At 40.3% G+C, this 15,445-nt stretch overlaps 2 protein-coding genes across 14 annotated transcripts in view; one reads left to right on the top strand and one right to left on the bottom strand.

Annotated features, from left to right (window-relative positions):
- The window catches only part of UBE2E1 (ubiquitin conjugating enzyme E2 E1), an 81,234-nt gene extending 77,657 nt beyond the window's left edge, over positions 1-3,577 (top strand). For all 3 annotated transcript variants that reach the window (XM_042957132.1, XM_042957131.1, XM_042957133.1), the window contains 3 exons: positions 99-231; positions 1,299-1,446; positions 2,786-3,577. In XM_042957132.1, coding sequence (XP_042813066.1) covers positions 99-231; positions 1,299-1,446; positions 2,786-2,883 — 379 coding nt within the window. In that variant the 3' untranslated portion in view covers positions 2,884-3,577. The remainder of the gene's footprint in view (positions 1-98; positions 232-1,298; positions 1,447-2,785) is intronic.
- The window catches only part of NKIRAS1 (NFKB inhibitor interacting Ras like 1), a 45,506-nt gene that overhangs the window by 1,571 nt on the left and 28,490 nt on the right, over positions 1-15,445 (bottom strand). For 6 of the 11 annotated variants that reach the window (XM_015544423.2, XM_042957126.1, XM_042957122.1 and 3 more), the window contains 3 exons: positions 13,749-13,990; positions 5,804-5,911; positions 227-783 (listed from right to left, as the gene is read on the bottom strand). In XM_015544423.2, coding sequence (XP_015399909.2) covers positions 637-783; positions 5,804-5,911; positions 13,749-13,990 — 497 coding nt within the window. In that variant the 3' untranslated portion in view covers positions 227-636. Of the gene's footprint in view, positions 1-226; positions 784-5,343; positions 5,912-13,748; positions 13,991-15,445 lie in introns of those variants that run through there. The other 5 variants (XM_015544422.2, XM_007097474.3, XM_042957127.1 and 2 more) reach the window with 4 other exon arrangements.

Here is a 15,445-nt window from a genome sequence, read left to right on the forward strand (position 1 = left end):
AAAAAGGAAGAGAAGAGGTCATCTTTTTTCCTTAAATATCCTCTAAAATTTGGATGGTGCCATACTGTCTGCTTACCTTTTGATGTATTATTTCACAGTGCTGGTCCCAAAGGCGATAACATCTATGAATGGAGATCAACCATTCTAGGGCCTCCAGGATCCGTGTATGAGGGGGGTGTATTCTTCCTTGATATCACTTTTACACCTGAATACCCCTTCAAGCCTCCAAAGGTAAGAATTTCCTGATTTATATTCAAATTTACATATTCCCATGAGAAACTATTGAAGTGTTTAAAATTGAGTTTTAATCACAAAAGAGATTTCTGTTGTATCTTAATGAATCTCTAAGTACATTAGGATGGACACAAAACACTGCGCGGGGCGGGGGGTGGGGGGGCAGCTTCGCCACTTGGCAGAGACCATTTCTAGAAGTATGTGCTTTGTTTTGATGGTGCTTAAAATCCTGCTGTTTATAGTGACATAGCAACTCAGAATTAATCCCGTTTTCCACTCAACAGAAAAGAAGTTACTGTCAAAGCATCCATGTTTCTCGTCACATTCTTAATCTCCAGGCTTCAGTTTTCTCATCTAGGATCCTATCTCCCGTGACACTCTATAATCTATGATTCTCATTTACTAAATGATAATTTTTACTTTGGAATTAGGAAACCAAAAAAAAGCAATCCAGGCTCCCCTGGCTTGTGTTGATTTGTCTACTGCTGTGATCCTTGCCCAATTCTGGCTCCTCACCTGTTGAGACTCCATTATGGTGAATTCTGTGACCTAGGTAGACAGGATATATGCAGGATATAATGTAAAAGTCAGAAAAGGCAGAAGTAAATCTCATCTTCAGTTTTCTTAACAGCCTTTACAGCTAAGAATTTTGTTTATGTTCCCACTATGTTGTCCCTCAGTTTGAATTCATTATACAAAGCTTACTTTGAGGCCATGTAGTACTACCAGCTAACACAAGAGGTCAGCAAACAGCTATTTCAAACTTGAAAAGTTAGGAAAATATTTAAAACACTGAAACTGCTAAAGATGAATTTGAAAAATATTGAAATTACCTTTTTGTTGATTAACTTTTGACCTGACTGTGATTGTATCAATGAACACTCTCTAATCTCAGATTTATTAGTCTTTTAATGTATCTTCTCAGCTTTAAACTCTTTATTCGTCTTTTTAAAAACGTCTGTTTCTTTAAAAAATTTTTAATTAGGGCCACTCAACTGAAAAAGTAATTTAGTAAAAATTTTCATTCTTTGCTGTTTAAATTTTAACACGGTTTTATTTTTTAGGTCACATTTCGGACAAGAATCTATCACTGTAATATTAACAGCCAAGGAGTTATTTGCTTGGACATATTAAAAGATAATTGGAGTCCAGCACTAACCATTTCTAAAGTTCTTCTTTCTATCTGCTCCCTTCTTACAGACTGTAATCCTGGTAAGGTTAATAATTTTTTATTGTTTTTCTTCCTCACCTGAAAAATACTTGTTTTTGATAAAGTTTAAAGAGCTTTCAAGGGACAAAAACTGATCTTTTTTCAAAAAATGTTTATTTATTTTTGAGAGAGACAGAGCATGAGCAGGGGAGGGGCAGAGAGAGAGGGAGACACTGAATCCAAAGTAGGCTGTCAGCATATAACCCCATTCGGGGCTCGAACTCACAAACTGTGAGAGCCCAAGCCAAAATCAAAAGCTTAACCTGCTGAGCCACTCAGGCGCCCCTGATTTGTTTTTTCAAAGAAAGTTTTATAATCAAGAGAAGTTCAGTCTAGGGGCGCCTGGGTGGTTCAGTTGGTTAGGCCACTGACTTCAGCTCAGGTCATGATCTCACAGTTTATGAGTTCGAGCCCCGCGTCAGGTTCTGTGCTTACAGCTCAGAGCCTGGGGCCTGCTTTGGATTCTGTGTCTCTCCCTCTCTCTGTCCCCTCCCCTGCTCACACTCTGTGCATCTCCTGTCTCTCAATAATAAATAAACGTTAAAAAAAATTAAAAAAAAAAAAAGTTCAGTCTAATAGTGGAAAAGGCAACCCTTCTATGCTGTAGGAATGAGGCATTTTAAAATTAAGATTTATATAAGTTTGCCCTTGGTTTTCACATTTTTCATACAGTTCTCTTAAACTACATACTTTTAAATGTTGAGTCACCTGCCTCACCTCTCCTGTGCCTTTTGGTTCACTGAGTTCACTTGCTCCATAGCTGGTGTTCAATTTTGAAAGTGCTACTTTGCTTAAATAATTCTTATCAGACTGATTTGGGTGGGGGGAGGGGCTTAATTTCCTTTTATTATTAAAGATTCTATTTAGGTTTCAAAGCAACATTACACTTGTTGAGGTCCACGTTGTGACCTGGCAACCTGGTTTTTTCCGGGTAACGTGTTACACTGCAACAGCCCAGAGGACCACAGTATTGCCCTGAAGGAATAGTCATGTGAACACAGCTGGATGTTCGTCTTAGCCTTGAACTTTCCAGTTTTTATTGACCTTCCCCTAACACATAAGAGCAAAAGCACTTCCAATTAGGTGGTGGTTATTGGGAGAAAAATACAATGAACTAAGAAGGTAAAGCCACACTGGTACTAAAAGCCTGAGCATTCTGTTTTGTTAAGAAGTCCCCTCCCCCCGCTTCACCCCCGCAATAACGGCTTTTAGAAGAAGTACCCAGGATGATGGAATGGCATTTCAAAACTGTATTTGTTTCCAAGCTGTCACTAATTTATTTGCTAAATTTTAAAACTTTCTTTCCCTTTCTCCAAAGTAATCTACATTCTTTTCTTCCAGCTGACCCTTTGGTGGGAAGTATTGCCACTCAGTATATGACCAACAGAGCAGAACATGACAGAATGGCCAGACAGTGGACCAAGAGATACGCTACATAAATTGGGTCTTCGCAATTCTTACATTATTTGTCTGTCACAGAGAGAGCTGCTTATGATTTTGAAGGGGTGGGGGAGGGTGGGAGTTGGTAAAGAGTAGGGTATTTCTATAACAGATATTATTCAGTCTTATTTCCTAAGATTTTGTTGTAACTTAAGGTATCTTGCTACAGTAGACAGAATTGGTAATAGCAACTTCTAAAACTGTCATTAGTTCTGCAATATTAGCTGAAATGTAGTACAGAGAATAGACATTTGGGTTCAGTTGCTTGTAGTCTGTAAATTTAAAATAGCTTAATTTTGTACAGGTTATACACATGGCCATTTATGTAAAGTCCTTCCAAGACTACACATTTTTTGTTCAAAAAAATTGGAATTTGTTTTTCCTTCTTGGGAGGGAACATCGATATTTAACAGTTTTTAGAGACTGTCATCTCATATATAAAATGGATATGTGGCTATAAGACACCATATAGGAAATGAGTAGTTACGTATTTTATTTTATATACCAATCTACTTTATTGTGACAAGATGAGAGGTTTGAATCACGACTTGTGAAAACCTGTAGTAAAATACCTTAAGCTGTTAACTGTAAGGTGTGGAATAGGAGTTGCTCAGTGGATTGGTTATATGTTGTGGACTGCTTAAGTCTGCATTTGTTACTGTGCTAATAAACAATATTAAAACCACCACCTAACACTGCTGTATTCATTTACTTTATCTTGTCTGTCTGTGGTTTGCAGACTTAAGTTTGTTTATCTCGGAGAGGGGTAGGGGTGGGAGAGAGAATCCCAAGCAGGCTCCATGTTGTCAGAGCAGAGCCCAAAGTGGTGCTTGATCTCAAGGACTGTGAGATCATGATTTGAGCCAAGATCAAGAGTCGGACACTTAACCAACGGAGCTACTCAGGCACCCCACGCAGATTCTCAGGCACCCCACGCAGATTCAAGAGCTTTGCTACTAAACAACCTACAAGGAACGCAGACTGCATCATTATCAAGGACCTAGGTTAGGATTGGTATGCTGTCAGCCTTGCGAGATAGATTTTTGTGTGGGCAGGGGGAAGGGGGGTGGTGTTTTAGAAAAGGTTAACTGAACCCCCCCATCTTTTGAAGATGGATCCTCATGGCTAACTTAATGCAGCTCCCTTAGAGGGCAGTTTGGTACCGAAGTGTACATACATCCAGCAGTTGTTTCTCTGCATCTACTGCAGAGAAATGCTATTTTTAAATCACTGTAAAAGTATCCATCTATGTAAAAATACATAGGAAAAAAGCGAGAAAATCAGCCTTACTGGGAAAGAAAACAGGCAATGGCTAAACCATTATCTGAATAATTTTTTGGCAAAAAAAAACAAACACATTTGTGATAAGGAATTTTAACTAGTAGCAACACTAGCTGATTTACAAGTTTTGTATCTTTTATATGCAGTTCTTGGCTTGAACTCACAGAAATGAACCAACTGACTTTAAGTTCACTGAGCCGAGCCTTAGAAGTATTCCACTTAAGAAGTTACAGTTCATGGGTATCTGGCTGGCTGTCAGTAGAGCATGAGACTTGATCTTGGGGTCTTCGGCTTGTGAGTTCAAGCCCCACAGTGGGGATAGAGTTTTTGTTTTTTTTTTTTTTTTTTTTAAAGTTACAGTTTACTAGATGTGTTAATGCTGAACAGCTTATTTCATATTTTACATTTTTTTTAAGTTTACTTTGAGAGAGAGAAGAACAAGGGAGCATGGGAGGGGCAGAAAGAAAAGGAAAGAGGGAATTCCAAGCAGGCTCTGCGCTGCCAGGGTGGAACCCCATGCAGGGCTTGAACTCAAAAACCATGACATCATGACCTGAGCCAAAATCAAGGGTTGGACCCTCAACCCACTGAACCACTCAGGTGCCCCTCATATTTTACATTGAAATCAAGTAGCTGCTTTCCCAGTCAAAACAATAGCTTGCTTCCTACTTTTAAAATTAGTTACAATATTGCCAACTTGCAAAATACAGTTAGTCCCAATGCTCGGATATTGCCAGAATTTTCAAAGAATAACACAGCACACATTCAGCTATCTAACCAGAAGACTACCTGCAGTCCAATATTTTTATGATACATTCTATTCCACATGACTAAGTATCCAGAGCATGACTGCAGAAGGGACAGCATTACTTGTGGAAAATGGAAGCTTGAGTGTCCTTAAGTGCTTATTAGCAGTTTTCTAAAGAAAGCAAACACTTTAAACATACTTACACCACCCCCTACCTCAAGTCATGCTAAACATATAATTTGAACAAAGCTAAATCACAGGTAGGTTTTGTTACAGTTAGCAAGGTCTCCACAAGATAAAATTTAGTTTAACACCCAAGTTTACTGTTTGATCTAAAAATGTCATTTTATGTTTCTAGACATTAGAAGATTAATGACCTTAAAAACAAAGTTCTGTTTGAGCTAAGAGTGCATAAAGTTACACAGAAAAATGGCTTCTGAAACAAGTTAGGGGTAGCGGAGCTACTCCTATCTGCATACTACCCAAACTTTATTTTTCTACTGTTTTGACAAGTGCAACAAAAATATAAATACAAAGGTGCTAATTTCAGGGACAAGTTTCAAGCAATGACAATGCAAATATTTCCTATCAGACAATAAACTTAGCCCAAATGATTTAATTGTAACCTAAAGTGCATTAAATTAATTCCTTAAAGGTTGCCTAAGAGCCAAAGGTAGATGCAAATGGCCTATTTTAAATATGTTCACAAACACTTAAAGGCAATCACTATCCAACAATTGTAGCATTATTGATTTTTAGTTCTCAGAGCTAGAGTTCCCTTTGTTTTTCCTCCCAGGCAAAGGAAAGCTTGATTTGCTCTGGGGCTGGGAAAGTTTGCTGGCTAACAGAGTGAATGGTTCAATCAGAGTTTTCCGATCCGTAACCGTTACCTCCCACAGTCGCACTTTCTCACTTCTTGCCCATTGCTGTGCCACCTCAGCATCTACTTGTCTCTGCTCAGAAAGGTCGATTTTGTTTCCTAACACAACAATCGCTACCTGAAAGGAAAATATTAAGATTACACTTTGCCAACATGCGTTGCCAGACAAAAGAAATCAAGAAAACTCAAAACATCCTCAGATGTGACTTGAATCAAGTTAGTCAGGTATTAACCTCACTCTGCCTTAATGCATTTTGGTTAAAAACGCAGATGCTCTACAGCCTGCCAACTACGAAACATTTTAAAGGAACAGTGGGTGGAAGTTACTCAAGTCAGGTATGAATGGAAGCTAGACTTGGGGATATTACTATCTAAACTCCAGGGGCACCTCGGGGGATCAGTCCGTTGAGTGTCTGACTTCAGCTCAGGTCATGATCTCACAGTTGGTGAGTTCGAGCCCCTCATCGGGCTCTCTGCTGTCCATGTAGAGCCCACTTCGGATCCTCTGACCTCTCTCTCTGCCCCTCACCCATGTTGTCTCTCTCCCTCTCTCAAAAGTAAACATTAAAAATAAATTTTAAAAATACAGGTAATAATTTGAAATGTGTCTGCATTTCAGTGGTTATACCTGCTGTTTAGGAAATCAGCATTACGTGTTTTAAAAACTACGGACTCTTGGAGCTGTGAGAGTTCACCCCTAGAACCTAAATTCCATGAGAACAGGAACTGTTATTCTGTTCACATTATTTCTGATCTTAGACAAGTGCCTGATGCAAGCACTAAATAATCTGTTGAATATATGGACCAATGGGAGCATTTTACACTAAATGTAAGGCAATCAGTCATGCACTTAAGCTTTAAATGCTTAATGCACACCATGCAATTTCAGACCACCAGTACACAGCAGTCGCAAGGCAGTCAAAGCACAGTGGGGAGGGGAAGGGAGATAATATCCAATTTTCAGACCCTTGACTGTAAAGACAATAAAACAAGATAATGAAAGGTAGAAGAGGAGCAGTAAGAATTGTTAGAGAAGGCACCTCTAAGGAACAGCTTTGAACTAGGACATTTAAGCCACTGCTGTGTTTCTGCCTCAAAGCTGAGTGGGCTCCCTGCGCTCCAGTTAGACTATGCCTTCCTCGTAGGATGGAACAGCAGGCCCTAGAGCTTTGGGGTTTTGGCAAGTCTCCTACTCCTTCATTTCTCAACAGGATCTGTCCCTTCAGGCCCTCCTGTCATTCTTCATCACCCAGATTTTCATCTTCACATGTATCTCCTAGTCTGATCTCCCATCTCCCTCTCCTGTCCAGTTGTAGAAACTTGCATGTCGCCCCGGATTTTAACGAAGTCTCCTTCCTCCATTCCCATCTCTGCTTTCAATGTTCCCGTCACCCTGCCTACTTGAAACAGTACTCTCACCACCGCGGGGGGGCACAGGGGATGTAAAGGGTATCCTCCTTATCCCTCACTGCTGTCTCCAATAATGTCCTTCCCAAAGAACCCTGAAAGTGAAGGCTGGTGTTATGAGTCTGTACTATCGACTGCCTGTTTCCCCCCCCCACCTTGTTGCTACTCATTACAGAACTGGCCCACTGTCACTCCCACACTACTTTTATCGTAATTCCTAGTGACTCACTAGCCACATGGATGACCCTTCCAGTAACCTTCTCTCTCCATTCCTTGACTTCTCCAAATAGCCTAACCATCCTCCTGACTTTGGCCATCCACTCCTCTACACATCCTAGCTCTTGCCATTATAATCACTCCCCTTCGTGGTCTTTAATTCCAGGAATCCCAATCCCACTCTACCTTTCTAGTTCGTGCCTTACACCCTAAACTGCAACAATCCTAAACACCAGAAGGATCTACAGTCCACTGGCTCTCCTACCTTTATCACTGTTCTTCAACCCTTCTGTCCTCAGTTCCCGGCCCAGCTTACATCATCATCCCATTGTATTCTCTTGGTCACCAACCCCCCATCCTAAATGTAACTTTTTTAAAGTTTTTTTTTTTTTAATGTTTATTTATTTTTGAGAGAAACAGAGAGAGAAGGGGAGGGGCAGAGAAAAAGGGAGACAGAGCATGAGCAGGGGAGGGGCAGAGAGAGGGGGAGACACAGAATCCAAAACAGGCTCCAGGCTCTGAACTGTCAGCACAGAGCCCAATGCGAGGCTCAAACTCACAAGCCATGAGATCATGACCTGAGCCGAAGTCGGATGCTCAACCAACTGAGCTAACCAGATGCCCCCAAATGTAACTCTTAACTGAACTGTGCCTATACCACTTACTGAACATGGAGAGAAAAAGCAGCTCTGCTGACTGGTCCCAATTCATAACCACTGACTTTAAGTGAGCTAGTGTTCTCTAGTAAATAGATTAATATTCCATCCATATATTCTGTAACTAGACAACAGCTCCTACCTTGGCTCTCTTCTCCAACCTCCAACATCTCTGCCTTCCCACACCTTAATCTCAGCTGATGTCTATACTATTTTAGTAAGAAGATAGAAGCAATTAAAGGAACCTTCACTTGCATCCACCAACACATCTAATAACCTACCATCTAGACTCCATCCTCTTTACCCTGGACAAGATGTCACTACAGCAATTAACCCCCTCTCCTATATCATCCATTTTCTCCTCTCTATTGAAGCATTCCATTGGCATATGAACACTAGCTCTCATCTGGGGAGGGGGGAAAAAGCCGTCTTTTACACATCCTTCTCCAGCTCCTCTGTTCCCCTTTGTAGGACAATATATTTACCCTTGACTAAAAATTCTCAAAGAGCTATCTTTGCTGTGCCCAGTTCTTATATCCAGTCCAATCAAACTTCATCTGTTTTGCTGTAACTGTTAAGACGTCCCAAGTTAACTAAAGGCTGGCCACTTCTGTGTCTTCAGCTTTTCTGACCTATCTGCACCATGACATAGTTTGATCACTCCCTACTTTTTGTTTAATTTATTTTGTTTACTACTTATTTTGAGAGAGGGAGAGCATGAACTGGGGAGGGGCAGAGAGACGGAGACAGAATCACAAGCAGAGTCCCAAGCAGGCTCTGCGCTGTCAGTGCAGAGCCTGAAGCAGGGCCTGAACTCCTGACGATGAGTTCATGACCTGAGCCGAGATCGAGTTGGGACACTTAACTGACTGAGACACCCAGGCAACCCTCCCTACTTTTTAAAGTGCTGACTTTCCCTTGCCTTCTGAGACATCATATCTCTTGGTTTTTCTATCTCACTGGCCACTTCTTAGGCTCCTTTGTTGGTTTCTTCTCAACCCTCCAACTGGTAACTGTTTTAAGTGCTCCAGAACAATTCCATTTCACAAAACTTGCTTCTCACCTTGTCCCCTATGTCGTCTACTGTCAACACAGCAGCCAAAGTAAATATTTTAAAACAAGTCAAAAGATGCTTAGCCTTCCTTATTCATATTAAGGAAAATGAAATAAAGTACCATCTTCACCCAGAAGTTTTTTTTTTAAGTTTATTTATTTTGAGAGAGAGAAAGAGAGAGCAAATATCCCAAGCAGGATCTGCACTATCAGTGGCACAGGGCTCAAACTCATGAACTGTGAGATCATGACTTGAGCTGAAATCAAGAGTTAGATGCTTAACTGACTGAGCCACCCAGTGCCTCTCACCCAGAAGATTCACAGGATCCACAAGCACACACTGTTGTCAAGACTGCAAAACCGGCATTTTGATACCATTGATATGGAAAGTAATTTAGCAATGTATCTTTTGATTCAAGAGCTCCATTTCAGCTGATCTTACAACTATACCCTAAAGCATACAAACTAATAAACGTGAGACATTGTTCACTGTACCATAGTTCATAATAGCAAATGATTATAAAATAGCCCCAAGTGTCCACCAATTTGGAACTGGTTAAATAAGTATGATCTATCACACAATGAGTATCCATCAGTTTAAAAAAAAAAAAAAAAAAAAAAGGAATCTTGAGTACTGATATGGAAAGGACTCCAAGATACATTACATGAAAAATGCAAGGTGCAGAACATTATGCTATCTTTGGTGTAAGAAGGTCGGGGAGGGAATTATATGTATATTCCTATTTACTTGTATTTACATAAAGAAACGTTGAGGGGCACCTGGGTGGCTCAGTGGGTTAAGCATCTGACTTCAGCTCAGGTCTGCTCTGGTGGTCTGTGAGTTTAAGCCCTGCATGAGGCTCTGTGCTGACAACTCAGAGCCTGGAGCCTGCTTCAGATTTGTGTCTCCCCCTCTCTCTCTCTGTCCCTCCCCCGCTCACACTCTGTTTCTCTCTCTCTCAAAAATAAACAATGAAACATTAAAAAAAGAAAGAAAAAAGAAATGCTAGAATAAAGCCCCAAAACAAGTGGTAAAATATTTAAAAAGCATACTTGAGGGATGCCTGGCTGGCTCAGTGGAGCATGCGACTCTTGATCTCGGGGTCATGAGTTCAAGCCACACATTGGGCATAGAGTTTACAATGAATGAATGAATGAATGAATGAAGAGAATGCTTGAGATAAAGGAACTTGATGATTGAGGACAGAAGTGGGAAACTAGAGCTCACAATGGCCCTTTTTATAGATCATTTTTATTTCTGAACCATGAGCAAACGTGACCTATTCAATTTTTTAAATCAAACATGAAAATAAATAAATGCAACCTAAGCGAGATAGGTCTTTCCTTTGCTCAAAACCAATGGCTTGTGATGCTAAGTGTTGCCCTCATCTCCTCCCATACTCCTCCTAGCCCACTCTGGCCTCACAGCTGTTCCTGAACATGACATGCAAACTTCTCCAGACCCTAGCCCCAGCTAGTGCCTCCACCTGGAGCACTCCTCCTCCAGATGGGCTTGGCTTCCTCTCTCACTTCCTTCAAATCTCTGCTAAAAGTCACCTTATCAGGGAGGCCTTCCCAGATCACCTTACAGAAAATAGTACCCCTTGGGGCGCCTGGGTGGCTCAGTCGGTTAAGCGTCCGACTTCGGCTCAGGTCATGATCTCGCGGTCCGTGAGTTCGAGCCCCGCGTCGGCTCTGTGCTGACAGCTCAGAGCCTGGAGGCTGTTTCAGATTCTGTGTCTCCCTCTCTCTCTGACCCTCCCCCGTTCATGCTCTGTCTCTCTCTGTCTCAAAAATAAATAAACGTTAAAAAAAAAAAAAATAGTACCCTTGCATCCCGCTCTACTTTACTTTTCTACACAGCATCACTCTTCATAATATATATTCACTCACTGTCTTTCTCTCTCCCACTCCCAAATCAGAAGGTTTATGGGAACAGGAACTCTATTTTGCTGCCTATTGTATTCCCTGCGCCTTACCTAAAACAATGCCAGGCACACAGTAGTTGTTCAATAAGCATTCACTGAATGAATGTCTTTTAAGTTTATTTATTTATTTGAGACAGAGGTAGTGCCAGTGGGGGAGGGGCAGAGAGAGAGGAAGACAGAGAATCCCAGGCAGGCTCACACTGTCAGCCAGCGCAGAGGCCAAAAGGCAGGGGGCTCAAACTCACAAAATCCTGAGATCACGACCTGAGCTGAAACCAAGAGTCAGATCTTTAACCGATTGTACCACGCAGGTGCCCCTGTATGTGTTTCTTAAAGCTCCCTAACAACCATCTGAGAAAGGTACTATTATTATCCCTATTTTATGGTTAAGGAAACTGAGGCAGTAAGTTGAGAAGCAGAGCCAAGATTCAAGTATCAAATAGGAGTGCACATTGAGCCACTCTTTCAACTTTCGGAGGGCAGGGAGGAGAATATGAAGGATACCGCAGAAAAAAAGTAACAGAATATATCTGTTTAGCTGGGAAAAATGGGAAACAGGTGTGAGGACAGCATTCATTAGATGCCTCTATGTCTTTTGAAAACTGAACCTAGTGATTATGATCTATTCACAAAGCAAATAAGTATTCAAAACAATAAAATATCAACCCAGGTGTCCTTCAACAAGTGAATGGTTAAACAAACTTTGGTACATAAACACCCTGGAACATCACTCAGCAATAAGAAGGAATGAACTACTTACTGATACATGCAATAACCTGGACGACCCTCCAAGAGAACTATGCTGAGTGAAAAAGGCTGATACCAAAAAGTTACATACATATCATTCCATCTATGTTAACACTCTTAAAATGACAAGGTTATAGAAATGGAAAACAGATTACTCAGGGATTAAGAGGGGGTGGGGATGGGAAGAAAGTGGGTGTGACAAAAAAGGATAACAGGAGGGATCCTTGCAGTGATGCAAATGTTCTGTATCTTGACTGCATAAACGGCAACTAGTTTTTGGGAATGCAAGCTGGTGCAGCCACTCGGAAAATAGTACGGAGGTTCCTCAAAAAACTAAAAGTAGAACTACCCTACGACCCAGCAATTGCACTACCAGGTATTTATCCAAGGGATACAGGTGTGCTGTTTCGAAGGGACACATGCACCCCCATGTTTATAGCAGCACTATCAACAATACCCAAAGTATGGAAAGAGCCCATATGTCCGTCGACAGATGAATGGATAAAGGTGTGGTATATATACATACACAATGGAGTATTACTCAGCAATCAAAAAGAATGAAATCTTGCCATTTGCAACTACGTGGATGGAACTGGAGGGTATTATGCTAAGTGCAAACAGAGAAAGACAAAAATCGTATGACTTCACTCATATGAAGACTTTAAGAGACAAAACAGATGAACATAAGGGAAGGGAAACAAAAATAATATAAAAACAGGGAGGGGAACAAAACAGAAGAGACTCATAAATAGGAGAACAAACAGAGGGTTACTGGAGGGGGTGTGGGAGGGGGGATGGGCTAAATGGGTAAGGGGCACTAAGGAATCTACTCCTGAAATCACTGTTGCACTATATGCTAACTAATTTGGATGTAAATTTTAAAAAATAAATAAATGAAATTAAAATTAAATAAATAAATAAATGCTAACTAGTTTTATACAACATTAGCATTAGGGGAACTGTGTAAGGGATCTCTATAATTTTGGGGTTTTTTTGTTTTCAATTTTTTTTTAATGTGTATTTATTTTTGAGAGAGAGAGCACAAACGGGGGAGAGGCAGAGAGACAGAGAGGGAGACACAGAATCTGAAGGAGGCTCTAGGCTCTGAGTTGTCAGCACAGAGCTTGACATGGGGCTCAAACTCACAGACCACGATCATGACCTGAGCTGAAGTTGGATGCTCAGCTAACTAAGCCACCCAGATGGCCTGGATCTCTATTATTTCTTAAAATTTCTAGGTTAAGAACATCTAGCCAGTGCTGCTAACATTATATGGTTCCTTAGATGATAAGGAGTCAGCTAAGTGAAGATATGGAGAAAAATCTACCTGCAGATAAGAGTTCCAGGGAGGGGAACCAGCAACTGATTAACAAGGACTTAACAGAGAAACAAAATCATCATGTGGAAAAAAACAAAAAGTAGACCAGTGTCCCCGGAGTGCAGTAACAGGAACAAAATGATAAAGATGCAAAGGATACACGTAAGCCAGACCTTGGTAAGGATCTTACTCTAAACGGTAAATGAGTAGAATCCAATCTTTTTTTTCCATTTCTTTCTTCTTCCTTTTTTTTTGTTTTTGTTTTTGTTTTAGTGGTTTTTTTTCTTTTTGTAAGGCAAAAAACAAGAATCCTATTTAGCCAATGAGACAAAGAGAGCCCTAGGAAACAGTGATTCCAAACAATATGAAGTGAACTATGTAGTACTTGAGATATAGTGTCACTAAAATTCAGCCTGCACACAGTAACATGCAAAAGCAGAAAGTCAAATGCAGGTCCTGAATGAACTCATTTAATCCCATAGTTTCTGGGCCAAGAAAAAATATTATGACAATTACAGATACTATGAATACAATTTTATACTATCAAAATATTTTAACTGCCCAAATGTCCCAGCTACAATTTAAATAGTATTGCAATTCATAGTTAACATTTTTAACAAAACTACTTACCTCTTTTTTGTCTTTAAACTTATCAATTTCTTTCTTCAGAAGCTCCACTCTTTGAAAGGATTCAAGGTTATTCACACTGTACACAAGAACAAAGCCATCGGCAAATGAAAAATAATGCTTTGGGAGCTCCACACCTTCCTGTAAGCCTCTGGTATCATAAAGATGTAACTGTTCCTTTACTCCCCGATCCGTTTCCACTGAAGCCATATATACATCTTCCATCGTTTCACAATCTTCCATTCCTAGGATTAAAAAGAAATCACTCTTTTATTGAACCATTATACTGTACACCTGAAATTAACAAGACATTAAGTCCAATATACCTCAATAAAGAAAAAATTATTCTTTTTGGAGAACTCAGTACCAATTGTTGGGTATTTTCTTATACTTTTATTAGTTGGCTTTCTAGAAGTTTCCCTATTTACTATATGTAAGAATCATATTTCCATTTTCTAACTTCTTTAAAAGTAAAAGGTAGTTGTTATACTGAATGGACAAAGAGGTATTGAAAAATATTTCTTCTGTATAGAAATATAAGTAGAAATAAAAATTTGGCAATGACATTATTCTATATTTTAATTTTTTAAATTTAAATTTATTTTTTTAATTATTTTTTTTTTAATTTACATCCAAATTAGCATATAGTGTGACAATGATTTCAGGAGTAGATTCCTTAGTGTCCCTTACCCATTTAGCCCATCCCCCCTCCTACACCCCCTCCAGTAACCATTTGTTCTCCTATTTATGAGTCTCTTCTGTTTTGTTCCCCTCCCTGTTTTTATATTATTTTTGTTTCCCTTCCCTTATGTCCATCTGTTTTATATCTTAAAGTCCTCATATCAGTCAAGTCATATGCCTTTTGTCTTTCTCCAATTTCACGTAGCATAATACCCTCCAGTTCCATCCATGTAGTTGCAAATGGCAACATTTCATTCTTTTTGATTGCTGAGTAATACTCCGTTGTGTATGTATATATACCACACCTTCTTTATCCATTCATCTGTCGACGGACATATGGGCTCTTTCCATACTTTGGCTATTGCTGATAGTGCTGCTATAAACATGGGGGTGTATGTGTCCCTTTGAAATAGCACACCTGTATCCCTTGGATAAATACCAGGTAGTGCAATTGCTGGGTCGTAGGGTAGTTCTATTTTTAGTTTTTTGAGGAACCTCCATACTGTTTTCCAGAGTGGCTGCACCAGCTAGCATTCCCATGTATTTATTTTTAACTTTTATTTATTTTAGAGAAAGAGAATGTGGCGGGGGGGGGGGGGGGGGGGGGGGGGAGGGGAGAGAGAGAGAGAGAATATCCCAAGCAGACTCCACACTCAGTATGGAGCCTGATATGGAGCTCAATTCCACAACCCCGGGATCATGACCTGAGCCAAAATCAAGAGTTGGATGCTCAACAGACTGAACCACCCAGGTGCCCCACAATTATGTACTTTTTTCTCTTTAATGTTTATTTATTTTTGAGAGAGAGACAGAGCACGAACAGGGGAGGGGCAGAGAAAGAGGAGACATAGAATCTGAAGCAGGCTCCAGGCTCCAAGCTGTCAGCACAGAGCCTGACGCAGGGATCGAACCCACAAACCTCGAGATTATGACCTGAGCCAAAGTCGGATGCTTAACCAACTGAAACACCCAGGTGCCCCCACAATTACATATTTTTAAAAACTAACTGTTGGGGCGCC

This window comes from Panthera tigris, chromosome C2 (assembly GCF_018350195.1).
Source record: "Panthera tigris isolate Pti1 chromosome C2, P.tigris_Pti1_mat1.1, whole genome shotgun sequence".
NCBI lineage: Eukaryota > Metazoa > Chordata > Mammalia > Carnivora > Felidae > Panthera > Panthera tigris.